General features: G+C 41.9%; 1 protein-coding gene across 2 annotated transcripts in view; it reads right to left on the reverse strand.

Annotated features, from left to right (window-relative positions):
• LOC129819086 (neurogenic locus notch homolog protein 1-like) overlaps positions 1-19,297 on the reverse strand; it is a 60,604-nt gene that overhangs the window by 32,102 nt on the left and 9,205 nt on the right. For both annotated transcript variants that reach the window (XM_055875637.1, XM_055875636.1), the window contains exons 3-4: positions 14,514-14,776; positions 3,688-4,026 (exon numbers count right to left, since the gene is read on the reverse strand). In XM_055875637.1, the coding sequence (XP_055731612.1) occupies positions 3,688-4,026; positions 14,514-14,776 (602 nt within the window). The remainder of the gene's footprint in view (positions 1-3,687; positions 4,027-14,513; positions 14,777-19,297) is intronic.

Genomic DNA, 19,297 nt, shown 5'->3' on the forward strand with positions numbered 1-19,297 from the left:
AAAAAATACATAGTGGATTGTTTTAAATCACAGTGCCTACAGTCAGAAGGAAAGGCAGCTCGTGCAATTTGGGAAGATTATTCTTGAGTTGCGTCTGAAAAGTTGAGCGGCAAAGCTCATATCGCAATATTTCATAATACAATGCAGGAAAACATAATTTGGTAAGCAAATGGTTATTGCTGTAAAGAGAACACAATAAAAATACTAATCTGTCTTTTAGTTATCAAAATTCTCAACTTAATTGACCGAACAACAGTATAGCCTATATAATTGGAACAGAACATATTCCCTATCCATCATTGTTGGGTCAGTGCTACTTAAAGGTTTGTCTTTTTACAATTTCCTCCTCCAGTTTAGATGAACGTCATATTCTGTGTCTCGCCTTCTCTTAGGCCTATTATATGGTCGCTTTTATTGTATCTATTTGTCAGTATCAGTCGAGTAGGCTAACTTGTAATTTGTTGAATAAAAAAATATTATGCTAATGTACCCAGTCATATAAGCTATGTGAGAGACTGATCAACAACTACAGGAAACACTGGTAAGCAGTCATTGCAGCTAAAGGTGGAAAAACCAGTTATTGAGTATAAGGGGACAATTACTTTCTCACAAAAGGGGAACTTGATGATGCATAACTTTGTTAATTAAATAAATCAAATAAGTATACTTTGTTATCTCAGGTTCCCTTTATCGAATATGAGGTTTTGGTTGAAGATCTGATAACGTTCAGTATAAAAAAAAAATTGAAAATCAGAAAGGGGGCAAATACTTTTTCATGGCACTGTACATTTGGAGGTATTTTGTCACTTTAGTTGTGATACAAACCTTAATAACACATGGAATCATGTAGTAACCAAAAAAAGTGTTTTTTGAGATTCTTCAAAGTAGCCACCCGTTGCCTTGATGAAAGCTTTGCACACTCTAGGCATTCTCTCTTCATGAGGTAGTCACCTGGAATGCATTTCAATTAACAGGTGTGCCTTGTTAAAAGCTAATTTGTGGAATTTCTTTCCTTCTTAATGTGTTTGAGCCAAATCACTTGTGTTGTGACAAGGTAGGGGTGGTATACAGAATATAGCCCTATTTGATAAAAGACCAAGTCCATATTATGGCAAGACAGTCCATCATTGCTTTACATGAAGGTCAGTCAATTTGGAAAATGTCAAGAACTTTGAAAGTTTCTTCAAGTGCAGACGCAAAACCCATCAGGCACTATGATGAAACTGGCTCTCATGAGGACCGCCCCAGGAAAGGAAGACCGAGAGTTACCTCTGCTGCAGGAGATAAGTACATACGAGTTACCAGCCTCAGAAATTCCAGCCGAAATAAATGCTTCACATAATTCAAGTAACAGACACATCTCAACATCAACTGTTCAGAGGAGAATGCGTGAATCAGGCCTTTATAGTTGAATTGCTGCAAAGAAACCACTACTAAAGGACACCAATAATAAGAAGAGACTTGCTTGGGCCAAGAAACACGAGAAATGGACATTAGACCGGTGGAAATCTGTCCAAATATGAGATTTTTGGTTCCAACCGCCGTGTCTTTGTGAGATGCAGAGAAATTTAACAGATGATCTCCGCATGTGTGGTTCCCACCATGAAGCATGGAGGAGGAGGTGTGAAGGTGCTTTGCTGGTGACACGGTCTGTGATTCATTTAGAATTCATGGCACATTTAAACAGCATGGCTACCACAGCATTCTGCAACATTACGCCATCCCATCTGGTTTGCGCTAAGTGGGACTATCATTTGTTTTTCAACGGGGCAATGACCCAAAACACACCTCCAGGCTGTGTAAGGGCTATTTGTCCAAGAAGGAGAGTGATAGAGTGCTGCATCAGATGACCTGGCCTCCACAATCACCCGACCTCAACCCAATTGAGATGGTTTGGGATGAGTTGGACCACAGAGTGAAGAAAAAGCAGCCAACAAGTGCTCAGCATATGTGGGAACTCCTTCAAGAATGTTGTTAAAGTATTCCTCATTAAGCTGGTTCAGAGAATTCCAAGAGTGTGCAAAGCTGTCATCAAGGCAAAGGGTGGCTACTTTGAAGAATCTCAAATATATTTTCATTTGTTTAACACTTTTTTGGTTACATCATGATTCCATATATGTTATTTCATAGTTTTGATGTCTTCACGATTTTTATACAATGTAAAAAAAGAAAAATAAAGAAAAACCCTTGAATGAGTAGGTTTGTACAAACTTTTGACTGGTACCGTATGCGTGCAATTATTTTTGATTTAGAATAGACCAATATCATGCACCTGTCGGAACAAGGTCAGGAAGAAAAAATGCACTGAAATAGCGAATGGGGGACGCTTTTCCAGTGGTTCCTTTTCATGCCAACCAGGAAGGCTATACTTCTGTTGTAAAGCGAAAGCAATGTGCTTAATATGAGGAAAGTTGAGAAGTAAATATAGAAGGCCTAGCCTGCATAAAGCTGATGGGATCCTCTTATTAGTAGAGGCCATCAAAACTCTGTTCTCACTCAATTGCATAGTCTATATAAATGCTGCGCAACATGAGCTCATGGGCTCTCATGAAGTGTTTGATTTGATTTTCGATTGCATTTGTGTTGCTGTCAGAGTGATTAGAGGGACAATAGATCACGGAGAACCAGGCCATTAGCAACTGGCAGTTAGCAAGCACTAGTAGGCTACTAATGACCACCAGTAGCGTCAGAGCACAGTTTTGGAGAAGCCTAGTTACTGTGACTAAACAGTCAGGTGTAATTTGACTGCGACTTTCACCATAACAGCCCTAACCACCATTAATCACTATCTTACAAAACAGCTCTACAACTGTAGTTCTCCCACCAAGGGGGTATCACAATTGGCTTGTCAACCCGTTTGGAAACAGGAAACCTGTGTGATGTGTGTGTGAGTAGTTATCAGGGGGAACCCAGCTAGCACATAGCGTTCGTAGAACCATATGTTTCTTAGAGATTGGTGAGAGCGTGCTTGTCCTATGATTATTTTGCATACAACCTTTGCACAACTGGGAATGGTGCAGGATAGTTGCATGGCCTTAGAACATTCTCAGCACATTTAAGGAACTTGACAAAAAAAAGAAAAGATTCTCTGTAATTCATTACTTTCGTAAACATTCAAACATGGTTACATTTCATTTAAATTTTGGTAATATTCAAGGAACGTTCTCCAATTGGTATGACTTTGAGAATGTTCTAAAATATTTCAGAGAATTCTGTGGGAATTTCAGTACTTCACCATAACGTTTCCTACAGGTTTCCTCGTGGTTCTACTTAAAGGCATGTTTTCAGAACCTCCCAGCAACTTATAAATTAACATTCCCAGAACAGGCAAAATTTTCCCTTCCGTTTACAGAACATTTTAAAAAGGTTCAGTTTTGCAGGTCAGGAAACTTATAGTTTTGGTCCCAGAACCAATGGGAAACCAAAAACGTACGTTCCCACAACTTCCAAGGAACTAAATGTGTTAGCTGGGAAACGTCTGCGGAATAACATCCTGCCAGCAGAAACCAGAGACTAGCAATGCCCTATATCCACCAATCACATCCAAGCTACAACAGCTCTCTATTAATCAATTCCTTACAGTACCTCTTTGGTATACACAAATGATTGAAAAGTCAACGCCAGGCAGGCTCAAACAGGCACAGATAAAGTATTTTAATAGATTTGAGCAAAGGGGTGAAGGGTTACCTGGCAGGCAGCTGCAGTCATAGGTGGTGTCCCCCTTCTGCACGCAAGTGCCCCCATTGTGGCAGGGAGAGGGGCTGCAGGGCATGTAGGGGGTCTCGCAGTTGGCACCCGTGTACTCCTGGGGGCAGCGGCAGTGGTAGGAGCCCACCTCATTCACACACATGCCCCCGTTGCGACAGGGTGACGACATCTGGGCACACTCATTGACGTCCTGCTTGCAGGTCTGGCCATGAAAGGTGGGCAGGCACGCGCAGATGTAGTGGGACTCGAAGGGTGAGCATTGTCCACCGTTGGCACAGGGGTTGGATGCACAGGGGTTGGCAATCTGGCATGTCTTCCCTAGAGGAGGAGGATAGGATAACAACAAAGAAAAACAAACAATGAAATAACATCAAACATACCTGCATGAACAAGTACTTCATTTGGTTACTTCATTTAGGCCATACCCAGCTAGCACATAATGTTCTGAAAACCATATGTTAGAGCTTGGTGATAGCATGGTTGTCCTATGGTTATTCTGCATAACAACCTTCCCACAACCTCCTGGGAATGGTGCAGGATAGTTGATTGGCTTTTGAACACATTTAAGGAACTTGAAAAAGTATACGTTATTTTCTTGGTATCTCATTAGCCCGGTTGCAGTCTCTGTTCAGCTACTACATTCCACTCATATCATTTCCCAAGGAGACTGGCCTTTCGGCAATCTTCAAATATGAACATTGTATCATTAATGAGCTCGAGGAGATCAGAGGATTTGATCCTGATTCAATAACCCTCACAGCTATCATCCAATCACAATATTTATGCAAAGTCAATTGATAGGAAAACTTAAAAACTTAATTTATACATTTGATTGGAAACATTGTAACATTGGGCATGCTGACAAAATACATGTGTTTGTAAACATAAACATTGGGCGTGTGGAGAACAGAAGATACCAGTTGATTGCATTTTTACCACCAGCCAATGTGATCACATCACACCAGAGAAGCTCTTGCCATTCAAACTTCCCTGACAGTTCATTGGGAAAGCAGTATCCTATTTTATATCCAGCAAGCAAGATGCCTCTTTCCTCAAATCAATTTAATTGCTCAAAATAAGTGACCAAACTATATTGCTACTTCTGGGACAAGAATTGGGCTAGGCTACTGGTTCAATAGCTATAAGGCTAGGCTACTGGTTCAATAGCTATTTGTCTGACGCCCGTTTTGTGCCAATTAATTGATCTCCAAATCATCAGTTTAATTAAATGTGCAATAAAAAAAAGCATAGTGCCTAGGTCTATTTAATGAAACTGGCTGACAGTGGCTGTTGACGTAGGCAACAGATTGCAAAGCAGGGAATCCCCGATTCCTCACTGAGCTCGTCTGATTCAAAAATTGCATATCAAACGCAAGTGCCCTGTCCAGCAGCTCACGTCAGCAGGATCGAGAGCCTTTTGACAAGGAGGGAACGTCTAACGTGGATTGCTAAAATAATTATCATAATCACATGTCCTCAATTTAAATACTAACCCTATGGGGACACCTATACTTTGGCAGCCAAGCACGACTGATCAGTGTAGCCTTTTATCATTTAGACATGATGTTGAAATATCCTTCCGCCTAGAATAAAAAACCACCAGGCTTCCGGCATAGAGCCAGCAGCATACCACCCTGCATACCACTGCTGGCTTGCTTCTGAAGCTAAGCAGGGTTGGTCCTGGTCAGTCCCTGGATGGGAGACCAGATGCTGCTGGAAGTGGTCTTGGAGGGCCAGTAGGAGGCACTCTTTCCTCTGGTCTAAAAAAAATATCCCAATGCCCCAGGGCAGTGATTGGGGACACTGCCCTGTGTAGGGTGCCGTCTTTCGGATGGGACGGTAACACGGGTGTCCTGACTCTCCGAGGTCATTAAAGTTCCCATGGCATTTATCGCAAGAGTAGGGGGTGTTAATCCCGGTGTCCTGGCTAAATTCCCAATCTGGCCCTCAAACCATCACGGTCACCTAATAATCCCCAGTTTACAATTGGCCCCCTCCTCTCCCCTGTAACTATTCCCCAGGTCGTTGCTGTAAATGAGTCAACTTACCTGGTAAAATAACGGATAAAAAAAAATCATAATAAAGAATTACATGAGGCATTTTGGAAAAACTAATCCAATGCAAATCTTCCTCTGGAATAAGGCACATGCTGGGGTAATCATGACATCACTAGTAATACTATAGCTGTCTCTCCATCTCCCACTTCAAACTTTCCGTGTCAATTCATTTGATATGCTACATTATTTAAGCATCACACTATAGGCCTAATCTAAAGTTTCCTAAAATAGCCTGTCTGGACTCCATCTCTTAATAAGAGAGGAAGGACAAATAATAGAACTGACATGAGCATAACTAAATGTTAAAAAAAGTCATGGTGATCAGTATATCATCAGCATATCAAAAGGTTAGCTGGATTTAGCTAAAGACCCATAGATCAACAATTCAAAGTTTACCTAGTAACAGTGCAAATATCACGGTACAGTTTATATGGACACTCAATCATTATGGTACTTTTTAATGGTAAGTTTATAAACATATATAATGATAAATATAATTTCAACTTGTATCTCATTATGGTAAATGGTGAAATAAGCATTGCCATTTATAATTGCAGAAAATAAGAAAAGATGATCATTACCTGGCTAAAAGAGAAGGAATATAATATATTTTGTTTACAGGAAACTCATTCAACAAATTTAGATGAAATTGTGTGGAAAGGGGACTGGGTGGGGGGTGAAATATACGACTACCATTGGAAAAAGGGGTGATGATATTAATGAACAATAATTTTGCAAATTGTTCAAACAGATCCACAAGGTAGATGGTTTTAAATATATTACTGGACTATAAACAGAGTGTTTAGTTTGAGAAACAGACGCCTCACAAGTCCTCAACTGGCAGCTTCATTAAAACTTCTTGTCAATAGGGGGAGCTGTTAGCACTATGTTTTCTTGACGTTCCCAAATTAAACTGCCTCGTACTCAATTCTTGCTCGTACAATATGCATATTATTATTACTATTGGATAGAAAACTCTCTAGTTTCTAAAACCGTTTGAATTATGTCTGTGCGTGAAACAGAACTGGACTTAGAGCAATTTCCCTATGTGGAGTTGAGAATGCAGAATTTTCCAACCTGTTCTCAGACCTGTGTATAACTCTGCCTGTCTTCTATTGGTTGAGATGCACTGCATACGGCTTCCCCTGGGTGTCAGTGAATAGAGGGCCTTGAAATGGAGTCTCTAGGCAGATCCAAAAGTCTATAAATTGATTGGAATCAAAGTGTCCTCTCTTTTGATTCTTCGCTCTGACGCAGGGAGGACCTTGGCATGTCGTTTTAGAAGCTCCCGTTTTAGCTCCTAGATATATCCGGCCCTGTTTTTATTCGATATAGGCTTTAGACATCATAATCTTGTTATTTTAAACCAAGTTATATCAGTTTATGTCAGTATATTGCGATTTTCGGGTATTTCATTTTCTGGCATTGTAGGAAGTTGGGTATCTCTCTCTCGCATGCTATTGTTTACTGCTAATTGCAACGTGGAAGATGACTTTCTCCAACCCAGCAACGATTCTTTTGGACAAAGGACACCTATCCCAAGATTCTGATGAGAGGTCATCAAAAAATAAGAACTATTTATGCTGATAATTCATTGTTCTGTTGAAAAAAGTCAAATGCATAAGACGCCATTACTTGCAGTGTAGCCTTGCTTTATCGCACGTTGTATTGCGCAGTAACGTTAATTTTAAAAATGTAATTCAGCAATTGCATTAAGAACTAATTTGTCTTTCAATTGCTGTCCAACCTGTATTTTTTTAGTCAAGTTTATGAATAGTTTTCGATTAGAATAGGTGCCTCTCCAAGATGGCGCCGGACAGATTGCTTGAGGTTTTGGACACTATTCTCATTGTATAAGCACGATTTGTGCCGCTAAATATGCACATTTTCGAACAAACTCTACATGCATTGTGTAATATGATGTTACAGGACTGTCATCTGAAGAATTCTGAGAAGGTTAGTGAAAAAATTAATATATTTGTGGTTTATACGTTATCGCTATTTTTGCCTTGAATCAATGCTGGTGTGATGTTTGCTATTGTGGTAAGCTAATATAACGCTATATTGTGTTTTCGCTGTAAAACACTTAGAAAATCTGAAATATTGTCTGGATTCACAAGATCTGTGTCTTTCAATTGCTGTATGCTGTGTATTTTTAAGAAATGTTTTATGATGAGTAATTAGGTAATACACGTTGCTCTCTGTAGTTATTCTAGTCGCTTTGGTGAGAGTTGTGATGGTGGCTGCAATGGTAAACTATGATTTATACCTGAAATATGCACATTTTTCTAACAAAACATATGCTATACAATAAATATGTTATCAGACTGTCATCTGATGAAGTTTTTTCTTGGTTAGTGGCTATTTATATCTTTATTTGGTCAAATTTGTGATAGCTACTGATGGAGTAAAAAACTGGTGGAGTAAAAAAAGTGGTGTCTTTTCTAACGTGGTTAGCTAATAGATTTACATATTGTGTCTTCCATGTAAAACATTTTAAAAATCAGAAATGATGGCTGGATTCACAAGATGTGTATCTTTCATCTGGTGTCTTGGACTTGTGATTTAATGATATTTAGATGCTAGTATTTACTTGTGACGCTATGCTAGGCTATGCTAGTAGCTTTTCTACTGATGGGGGTGCTCCCGGATCCGGGTTTGGGAGGTGTTAGAGGTTAAATAGTACCCGCAAAACACCAGTCTCATCGTCAACAGTGAAGAGGCGACTCCGGGATGCTGGTCTTCTAGGCAGTTGAGGTATACCAAACCTTTTTTGATGTACACAGAGCACCATTATAAGCATGTTTTAACCAGTCCATAAAAATGGTAGATTATCAGATTCTCAACAAGAAAGTCTGATTTCATTATTACTGAAACAGGCCCAAGTGTTAAATCTAAAGATCCAGTACATAAAAGAAATAGGGGGCCCCTTACACTTCAGTGTTGTGATGCAAAACTTCTAGCAAAATGCATAGCAGAAAGACAAAAAAAAGTTGTCGGATATTATTCATCCTAATCAGACAGGTTTTTTACATGGACGATACTTTGGAGATAATATAAGACAAGTACTGGAAACAATAGAACACTATGAAAAATCTGTGAAACCAGGCCTGGTATTCACAGCTGACTTTGAAAAGGCTTTTGACAAAGTACGACTGGAATTTATCTATAAATGCCTGGAATATTTCAATGGGTTAAAGTTATGTATAGTAACCCTAGTTGTAAAATAGTAAATAATGGCTACTTCTCAGAAAGTATTAAAACAAGGTTGTCCACTATTGCCATATCTATTTGTTATGACCATCAAAAATGTCAGCTATTCAAATCAGATCCAACAATAATATCAAGGAGCTAGAAATCCAGGGCTTAAAAACAAAAGGTGTCATTGTAGGCTGATGATTCTTTAAAAAAAAAATGTATCCACAATTTGGATCCGTCCACAGCCTTAGAGGATCTACATATTTTTTTAATGATAAGTGTACTATACTACGTATTGGATCACTAAAATATACAGCTTTTACATTACCGTGTAGTTTACCAATAATATCCTGTGTTCATATGCCAAAAATTAACAAATGATCTCAATAAAATACATTTTAATAGAAAGTTAGCAAAAATAGATAAGATCTTGCTACCATGGAAAAGAAAATACTTGTCTACGTGAAAGAAAAATCACCCTGATGAACTCCTTAGTCATATCTTAGTTCACCTACTTGCTTATGGCCTTGCCTACACCTAGCGACTTGTTTATTTATTATATGAGCAAAATATATTCTATTTTATTTGGAATGGCAAGCCAAACAAAATTAAATGGGCCTGTAAATATATACAGTTGAAGTCGGAAGTTTACATACACCTTAGCCAAATACATTTCAACTCAGTTTTTCACAATTCCTGACATTTAATCCTAGTAAAAATTCCCTGTCTTAGGTCAGTTAGGATCACCACTTTATTTTAAGAATGTGAAATGTCAGAATAATAGTAGAGAGAATGATTTATTTCAGCTTTTATTTCTTTCATCACATTCCCAGTGGATCAGAAGTTTACATACAGTCAATTAGTATTTGGTAGCAATGCCTTTAAAATTGCTTACCTTGTGTCAAACATTTTGGGTAGCCTTCCGCAAGCTTCTCACAATAAGTTGGGTGAATTTTGGCCCATTCCTCCTGACAGATCTGGTGTAACTGAGTCAGGTTTGTAGGCCTCCTTGCTCGCACACGCTTTTTCAGTTCTGCCCACAACTTTTCTATAGGTTGAGGTCAGGTCTTTGTGATGGCTACTCCAATACCTTGACTTTGTTGTCCTTAAGCCATTTTGCCACAACTTTGGAAGTATGCTTGGGGTCATTGTCCATTTGGAAGACCCATTTGCTACCAAGCTTTAACTTCCTGACTGATGTCTTGAGATGTTGCTTCAATATATGCACCTAATTTACCTCCCTCATGAAGCCATCTATTTTGTAAAGTGCACCAGTCCCTCCTGCAGCAAAGCACAAAGTAGATGTCCTAACCAACTTGCAAAAACTATAGTTTGTTAACAAGAAATGTGTGGAGTGGTTGAAAAACAACTTCAACTGTATATAATGAATATGAATTCAGAGGGCAGAAATGATTAAATATTAAATCTCTCACTACGGGCTTCAGTCATACAAACGTTATACTTAAATCGAACTGGTTCTCCAGTAGATTAGTAAGAATTTCTCACCCCATGTCCAAGAATGGCCATTTCACCCTTATAATACCCCTCTCACTTTTTTATTTGAAAATGAAATAATCTCCAAAATATAGCTATTTTTGAAACAAGCCATAGAAAGCTGCTTGTAATTTCAGTTTACTCCACCCGAAAATACAGAACAAATATTACAACAAATACTATGGTTAAACTCAAATATACTAAATGATTTTTTTTAAATCATTATTTAAAAAAATAAATAATGGTATAATCTTTGTAAACAATATCATAAACAGGACTAGTGGAGTTGTCACACATGTAGCTAACAAAAATACACTGCTCAAAAAAATAAAGGGAACACTAACATAACAGATCCTAGATCTGAATGAATGAAATATTCTTATTAAATACTTTTTTCTTTACATAGTTGAATGTGTTGACAACAAAATCACAAAAATTATCAATGTAAATCAAATTTATCAACCCATGGAGGTCTGGATTTGGAGTCACACTCAAAATTAAAGTGGAAAACCACACTACAGGCTGATCCAACTTTGATGTAATGTCCTTAGAACAAGTCAAAATGAGGCTCAGTGGTGTGTGTGGCCTCCACGTGCCTGTATGACCTCCCTACAATGCCTGGGCATGCTCCTGATGAGGTGGCGGATGGTCTCCTGAGGGATCTCCTCCCAGACCTGGACTAAAGCATTCGCCAACTCCTGGACAGTCTGTGGTGCAACGTTGCGTTGGTGGATGGAGCGAGACATGATGTCCCAGATGTGCTCAATTGGATTCAGGTCTGGGGAACGGGCGGGCCAGTCCATAGCATCAATGCCTTCCTCTTGCAGGAACTGCTGACACACTCCAGCCACATGAGGTCTAGCATTGTCTTGCATTAGGAGGAACCCAGGGCCTACCGCACTAGCATATGGTCTCACAAGGGGTCTGAGGATCTCATCTCGGTACCTAATGGCAGTCAGGCTACCTCTGGCGAGCACAGAGGGCTGTGCGGCCCCCCAAAGAAATGCCACCCCACACCATGACTGACCCACCGCCAAACCGGTCATGCTGGAGGATGTTGCAGGCAGCAGAATGTTCTCCACGGCGCCTCCAGACTCTGTCACATGTGCTCAGTGTGAACCTGCTTTCATCTGTGAAGAGCACAGGGCGCCAGTGGCGAATTTGCCAATCTTGGTGTTCTCTGGCAAATGCCAAACGTCCTGCACGGTGTTGGGCTGTAAGCACAACCCCCACCTGTGGACGTCGGGCCCTCATACCACCCTCATGGAGTCTCTTTCTGACCGTTTGAGCAGACACATGCACATTTGTGGCCTGCTGGAGGTCATTTTGCAGGGCTCCGGCAGTGCTCCACCTGCTCCTCCTTGCACAAAGGCAGAGGTAGCGGTCCTGCTGCTGGGTTGTTGCCCTCCTACGGCCTCCTCCACGTCTCCTGATGTACTGGCCTGTCTCCTGGTAGCGCCTCCATGCTCTGGACACTACGCTGACAGACACAGCAAACCTTCTTGCAACAGCTCGCATTGATGTGCTATCCTGGATGAGCTGCACTACCTGAGCCACTTGTGTGGGTTGTAGACTCCGTCTCATGCTACCACTAGAGTGAAAGCACCACCAGCATTCAAAAGTGACCAAAACATCAGCCAGGAAGCATAGGAACTGAGAAGTGGTCTGTGGTCACCACCTGCAGAACCACTCCTTTATTGGGGGTGTCTTGCTAATTGCCTATAATTTCCACCTTTTGTCTATTCCATTTGCACAACAGCATGTGAAATGTATTGTCAATCAGTGTTGCTTCCTAAGTGGACAGTCTGATTTCACAGAAGTGTGATTGACTTGGAGTTACATTGTGTTGTTTATAAGTGTTCCCTTTATTTTTTTGAGCAGTGTATATACATTCCCTTCTCAGCATCAACATAACTCTGTCCTGTTAAGTGTTTTCGGGTATGTTGGTCGAGCCCACTAATTGGCCACACCTCATCTTAATGAGTGCTTTTCTCCTTTGAAATGGGGTCTGTTTGAATAGACTAACATTAACAGCTTTGTATGAGTAAAAAAAAAAACATGGCATGCTAGCTCCATCCTGGTACTTCCATTGGATTTGAGAACAGAAGAGGTTAAGGTTTGAATCTCATTGACGGCATGTCACAAAGAATTGTGTGCATGATTAATGTCTAAGCAAAAATAATTTACACATGTCATATCTTCAAAACAACTCAAACTAAGCTAGCAGTGTTATTAAAAGTCTTATTGAAACATTCAGTGGAAGTTAGGGACGTTATTTAAAAACCTACAAATAACCTAAAATATCCATTCTCAGAATGTTAATAAAGCATCCCAGGAAAACTTTCGGGTAGTAAAATATTATCAGAACCTCCCTGCAACTGAAAAATTAAGGTTCCTAGAACAGGAGAAATGTTCATTTCCCATCTCAGAATAAAAAATAAAAAATATCTGTTTTTTGGAAAACCCAAAACGGAAAACCCAAAACGTACATTCCCACAAACTCCAAGGAACCAAATGTGCCAGCTGGGTGCACTCCAACGACGAGCATCAAATTACTCCAGAGGGAATAATCAAGTTGTGAATTCAATACCATGTGATCTGACCATGAAAGTGTCCTGGCCCCTAACACAGCGTCTTAAAACCCTATCTGTCCTGGCTAGACCTAGTGGTAATGCTGCAGCCTCCGGCACGTGTCTACAGTGTCGGCATTAGTTCGAATCCAGCCTATTGCCCTTTGACACAACCTACACTACATTACCAAAAGTATGTAGACACCTGCTCGTCAAACATCTCATTCCAAACTCCTGGGCATTAACAAGGAGCTGGTCCCCCCATTGCTGCTATAATAGCCTTCACTCTTCTGGGAAGGCTTTCCACTAGATGTTGGAACGTGGCTGCGAGGACTTGCTTCCATTCAGCCACAAGAGCATTAGTGAGGTCAGGCATTCATGTTGGACGATTAGGCATGGCTCGCAGTCGGCGTTCCAATTCATCCCAAAGGTGTTTGATGGGGTTGGGGTCAGGGCTCTATGCAGGCCAGTCAAGTTCTTCCACACTGATCTCGACAAACCATTTCTGTATGGATCTCGCTTTGTGCACGGGGGCATTGTCATGCTGTAACAGGAGGGGGGCCTTCTCGAAACTGTTTCCCCCCCCCAAAAAAGGCTGAAGCACCGAATCTTCAAGAATGTCATTGTATATGCTGTGGCGTTAAGATTTCCCTTCACTGGAACTAAGGGGCCTAGCCTGAAGCATGAAAAAGAGCCCCAGACCATTAATCTTCCTCCACCAAACTTTACAGTTGGCACTACGCAGTCGGGAAGGTAGCGTTTTCCTGGCAAATCTGGCCAAACCCAGATTTGTCCATCAGACTGCCAGATGGTGGAGCGTGTTTCATCACTCCAGAGAACGTGTTTCCACTGCTCCAGAGTCCAATGGCGGCAAGCTTTTCAACACTCCAGCCGCTGCTTGGCATTGCACATGGGGATCTTAGGCTTGTGTGCGTGCGGCTGCTCGGCCATCGAAACCCATTTTTATGACTTTCCCGACGAAAAGTTCTTGTGCTGACGTTGCTTCCAGAGGCAGTTTGGAACTCAGTAGTGAGTGTTGTAACCGAGGACAGACGATTTTTACACACTTCAGCACTCAGCGGTCCCGTTCTGTGAGCTGTGTGGCCTACCACTTTGCGGCTGAGCCGTTGTTTCTCCTATACGTTTCCACTTCACAATAACAGCATTTACAGTTGACCGGGGCAGCTCGAGCAGGGCAGAAATTTGACGAACTGATTTGTTGGAAATTTGTCATCCTATGACTGTGCCACGTTGAAAGCCACTAAGCCCTTTAGTAAGGCGATTCTACTGCCAATGTTTGTCTATGGAGATTGCACGAATGTGTGCAAGGGCTGTGGCTGAAATAGCCAAATCCACAAATTTAAAGGGGTGTCCACATATACTTTTGTATATATAGTGTCTCTATCTTTCCCTACTGTCACCGTCTCCCAGTATCTGTTCACTAAAATCAGAAATTACCTTAAAAATATACATCTTAATATTTTACCTGACCATCCGGGCGGGCAGCGGCAGCGGTAGTCGGAGAGCGTGATCAGGTCACAAGTCCCTCCATTGCGACAGGGCGAGCTCATGCAGGCATGGTTGGTAGGCGTCAGGCACAGCTGGTCGGAGAAGCCCAGTCGACATTTGCAGTGGAACTCAAAAGTGTTGCCGTGGGATACGGCGCGGCACTCGCCCCCGTTGCGGCATGGTGAGGGATTGCAGGGGTTGGAGTACTGGCAGCGGCTACCCACGTAGTCACTTGTACACCTGGAGAGAAAGGAGACCAGTGACAGAGGCTGTCGAAACAAGTGGACAGCAGTCTAAAACTGTCTAAAGCAGTCACAAATTGTATAAAGCAGAGGAACCACTTCTTTTATATAGAGAATGAGGATAGAATATGGTGGAATTCCATTGCAGTTTCTCTTGCAGTACAATAGAATTGTATCTCCCCAAACGCTATATCAACACATGATACTAACGAGCCAGGAGTGGAGGGAAGCAAAAGGATGGGTGTGGATAGTGGCCCTATCAGTTTCCCGCTCAGCAGAGGCCCACCGGAGCCCTGCAAGGGAGGGAGGGATGGAGCGAGAGCCAGGCCAGAGTGGGCTGTTTTCCTAGTGTGTCTCCCTGGATTAGATGTCCCTCAGAACTTTGAAAACACACTCTGCTGGGACAACAGACGGCACCAAAAAACAGGCTTTGGGGACAGTCTCGCTGTGCCGTCCCGTTCCCAGCTACCTTTTCTAACCCAGGCTGTCCACCCTCATCCCGTCATGACCCTAGAGATCAAGGGGCCCTGATCGGCCCAGCTGCCCAGACACGGAGCACCACATTAAGGCTACTAAGCCCCTCTGTGCCCCTCCACACTCCCACCACAGACACACAGCAACAGACTCCTAGTCCAACCCCCCCCCCCCCCCCCCACATATCACATCATGAGACACCCTCTTTATTCCCAGAAAGACCCTCACCCCCATCCAAACCATGGCAGCAGATGTGGTTGGCAGGGGGAAACTAGTCTGACTAGGCATCACTGTAATAATCTAACGTTTATACTAAAGAGATCTAGACTGCGATCTAGAGAATCTGTGTGTGTGTGTGAGTGAGAGGGAGAGAGATAGAGAGAGTGTAAGTGTGTCTATGCATGTCAGAGAGGGCATCTGTTGGCCTCGTAGAATCTCCACAGGGAGCAGGTGCGCATGTTAATGAAGGCAGCTGTTAGGCACACCTCCTCCCCCTCTCCCCTCCTCTCTGTCCTCTAGAGGGGGATGCTGTCCTCTAGATGGCGGATGCATTTTGTCACGAAAGGAGGTCTCCTTGCAGTAAGCACAAAAGCAACATATAATTCCTTGCACAACCGTGGGGGCAGTGTTGTGTAGGCAATTAAGCTGTATTTTACCACCAAACTCGCTTGGTTCCTTGATCTGATCTTTATAGGATATGTATTGATAACCAAATATAATCTCTGGGACAGCTCAAATAATAAACCAAACAACATTGTAGCCTTATTACCCCAAAAAGGTATTTTGTTTAGAAGTATAACTACACGATTCCAGGCTATTTTCAAATGGTAAAAACAGCTACTAGCCATGTGCTTTTCTCTGTGACCAAACATGATGACATTCTATGTTTAGCTTATATCAAATTGGGATACTGTTGTAGGTTACACTGGTAAGTATAATCATTTTTGCCAGGGCATATTATTTAATTATAAATCAGATTATTTCACATGTGGGAAGCTAAAAGGCGAGCTTGCGTGCTGTTTTTAGCCAGCTAGCTAGCAAGCTGCTAGAGGAGTAGCCTACAGCCAACTGCCAGGCACAAAAAAAGGTCATGTAAAAAGCAGTGCGACACAAACAGAGTTACACATGGGATAAACAAATGTACAGTCAACAACATAATAGAAAAAAATCTATATACAGTGTGTGCAAATGTAGTAAGATTAGGGAGGGAAGGCAATAAATAGGCCATAGTGGCAAAATAATTACAATTTAGCATTAATACTGGAGTGATAGATGTGCAGATGATGATGTGCAAGTAGAGATACTGGGGTGCAAAGGAGCAAAAAAAAAATATAATATGGGGATGAGGTAACATGATAAGTAAACAAAAAAACTCAATACGTCATGCAGGACAACCAAAAAAGTTGTGTCAGGGGCTTGCTCACACTACAATTGCTACTATATGTTTGGAGAGAGTTGTGTTTGTCCTTCTCTTTCTTTGTCTATTTCACACAGAGGTGGAGTCTGTATGTGCGCGTGTGTCTGCCTATGCGTGTTCCCCATCCCCTCACTGTAATGGATCTTCTTTGTCCTAAAGTCAGTCCCCCCCCCCCCACGCTGTAAAACCATCAGGCCTCAGCAACAGACCCCAGCAACAGGTCTCTCCCAGCAATGCAATGTCCCCTCAGGGCCAGAGCAGATGCTTCCCTGACCCCTGACCCCAAACACATTTGTGACTTTGGGCCAGCCCCCTCTCCTCCCCTCCCCCTATAGGGCCTGATCTGCCATCTGCCACTGAGAGTGACTTCAGCCTCCTACACAAAAACAGCCCCCAACTCCCACCTTTTTTTTCTCTTCTCCTTTACACAACGTAGTGCACTGGGCCTTTACTAGTCCTTTATTAGCGGGCCGATATAGCAGTCTGTAGCGCGGATTTAAAAAACAACAACATTTGGGTGTGTATGCCTAGTTAAATAAAATAAATAAAATAAAAGTACATGTCTGTGCATGAAGAAGTGTGACACTTGTGGCTTTAAACTTCATGCTGTTTGTTGCCACTGCTTAGGTAAACTCCGTCCTTTCCCTCTCCCCACACCACCACCCCCTTTCTTACTTGATCAACCTCTGCTCATATTTTTCTCCGCCCTTTCAGCATTATGTTTGTCTTCAAATAACATTTGATTTGTCATATTTGCCAGCAGCGCACCACCCTGCATCCCACTGCTGGCTTGCTTCTAAAGCTAAGCAGGGTTGGTCCTGGTTGGTCCCTGGATGGGAGACCAGATGCTGCTGGAAGTAGTGTTGAAGGGCCAGTAAGAGGCACCCTTCCTCTGGTCTAAAAAAATATCCCAATACCCCAGGGCAGTGATTGGGGACATAACATTGCCCTGTGTAGGGTGCGGTCTTCCGGATGGGATGTTAAACAGGTGTCCTGACTCTCTGTGTTCACTAAAGATCCCATGGCACTTATCGTAAGAGTAGGGGTGTTAACCCTGGTGTCCTGGCTAAATTCCCAATCTAGCCCTCATATGGTCACCTAATCATCCCCCTTCCTCTCGCCTATATTCCCCAGGACGTTGCTGTAAATGGGGCGCAAGGTAGCCTAGTGGTAAGAGCGTTGGGCCAGTAACCGAAAGGTTGCTAGTTTGAATCCCTGAGCTAATAAGGTAAAAATCTGTTGTTCTGCCCCTGAACAAGGCAGTTAACCCAATGTTCCTAGGCCATCTTTGTAAATAAGAATTTTTTCTTGCCCAGTTAAATAAAGGTTAAAAAAAAAGAGAACGCGTTCAGTCAACTTACATGGTAAAATAAAGAAACATGCGCCGAATACAACAGGTGTAATGCTTACATATGAGCCCTTAACCAACAATGCAGAGTTTTAAAAAAAGTAAGAAACATTTGCTAAACAAATGGAAAAATAGTAACAATAACGAGGCAATATACGACGGGCACCAGTACTGAGACAATGTGCAGGGGTACGGGTTAGTCGAGGTAATATGTAGGTAAGGGTAACGTGACTATACATAATAAACAGTAGCAGCAGCGTGAGTGTACGTCGAGCATGTGCAAGAGAGTTAGTGCAAAAAAAGGTCTGAATTAATCAAGAAATCAGTCATTCATTTTGATTGTTTTTTTCCGCATAGATCTTAGTTTTGAAATTGTACACCTAGCTAAGATGTTTGGTGCAAGTGAAAAAAAATGTGCATGAAATCTAGTTGTCTCTCACTGAATGACAACACTTCATGTTCCCACTGCTACTAGGAGTAGTACTGTTGATCAATCACTGACGACGGGGCGTAGAATAAGCTACCATTTTGAGCGAGCGTTGCTCCTTTTTATTTTCTATTAAAATATTGATTACCTATTTATTTGTCTCCATCTGCAAATCGTCGTTCTAAAAGGCAGGCTATATCCTACATGTAAATGGAGCTCAAGAGAAAGTGCTAGTGTCCGCTCTCATCATTCTTGCTGCTTTAAATTCAGTAGCCATATGGTTATGAATAGCTGCGTGTGGTATTCATTCAAATTGTATTCTATACCTTATGCATGGATGGAGAGCATGGGGCAGCTATCTTTCCAAGGAAATTAACTTCCTCAATATGATTAGGACATAGTTTACTACATCGTCTAGAAATACATATTGATCACTTATATTTGTCTCGGTCTGAAAATCGCCCCACTCCAAAAAAGTTGTCTATAAAATAGCTCAAGAGAAAGTGCAAGATTCCGCTCTCTCATCTTCAAACTACGTCTAGCCTATTGGCTGATATAGCACAGCAATAACCTAATATAAATGGGCAATGTGAAAATCTATGGTAATTTAACCAATGTCTTTGGTTATTTGTGCACATTTTGATATTGCCTATGGGGCACACAATTGCTGGGACCATGGCTGACTAGTGACTGCGATTGAGTTTGGGACCAGTTCTTGTGGTAGTGGGTGGGCGTCGGACAGAAGGTATGAAAAGCTGCGGGTGCAGGCGGGATGAAGAAATCCATCCTGCCCAGACCTCTAGCTCGGGGTAAAACTTGGGGTGAATCTCCAATGGAAATTCAGCACTTGGGA

The sequence above is a fragment of the Salvelinus fontinalis genome, chromosome 21 (assembly GCF_029448725.1).
Source record: "Salvelinus fontinalis isolate EN_2023a chromosome 21, ASM2944872v1, whole genome shotgun sequence".
Taxonomy (NCBI): Eukaryota; Metazoa; Chordata; class Actinopteri; order Salmoniformes; family Salmonidae; genus Salvelinus; species Salvelinus fontinalis.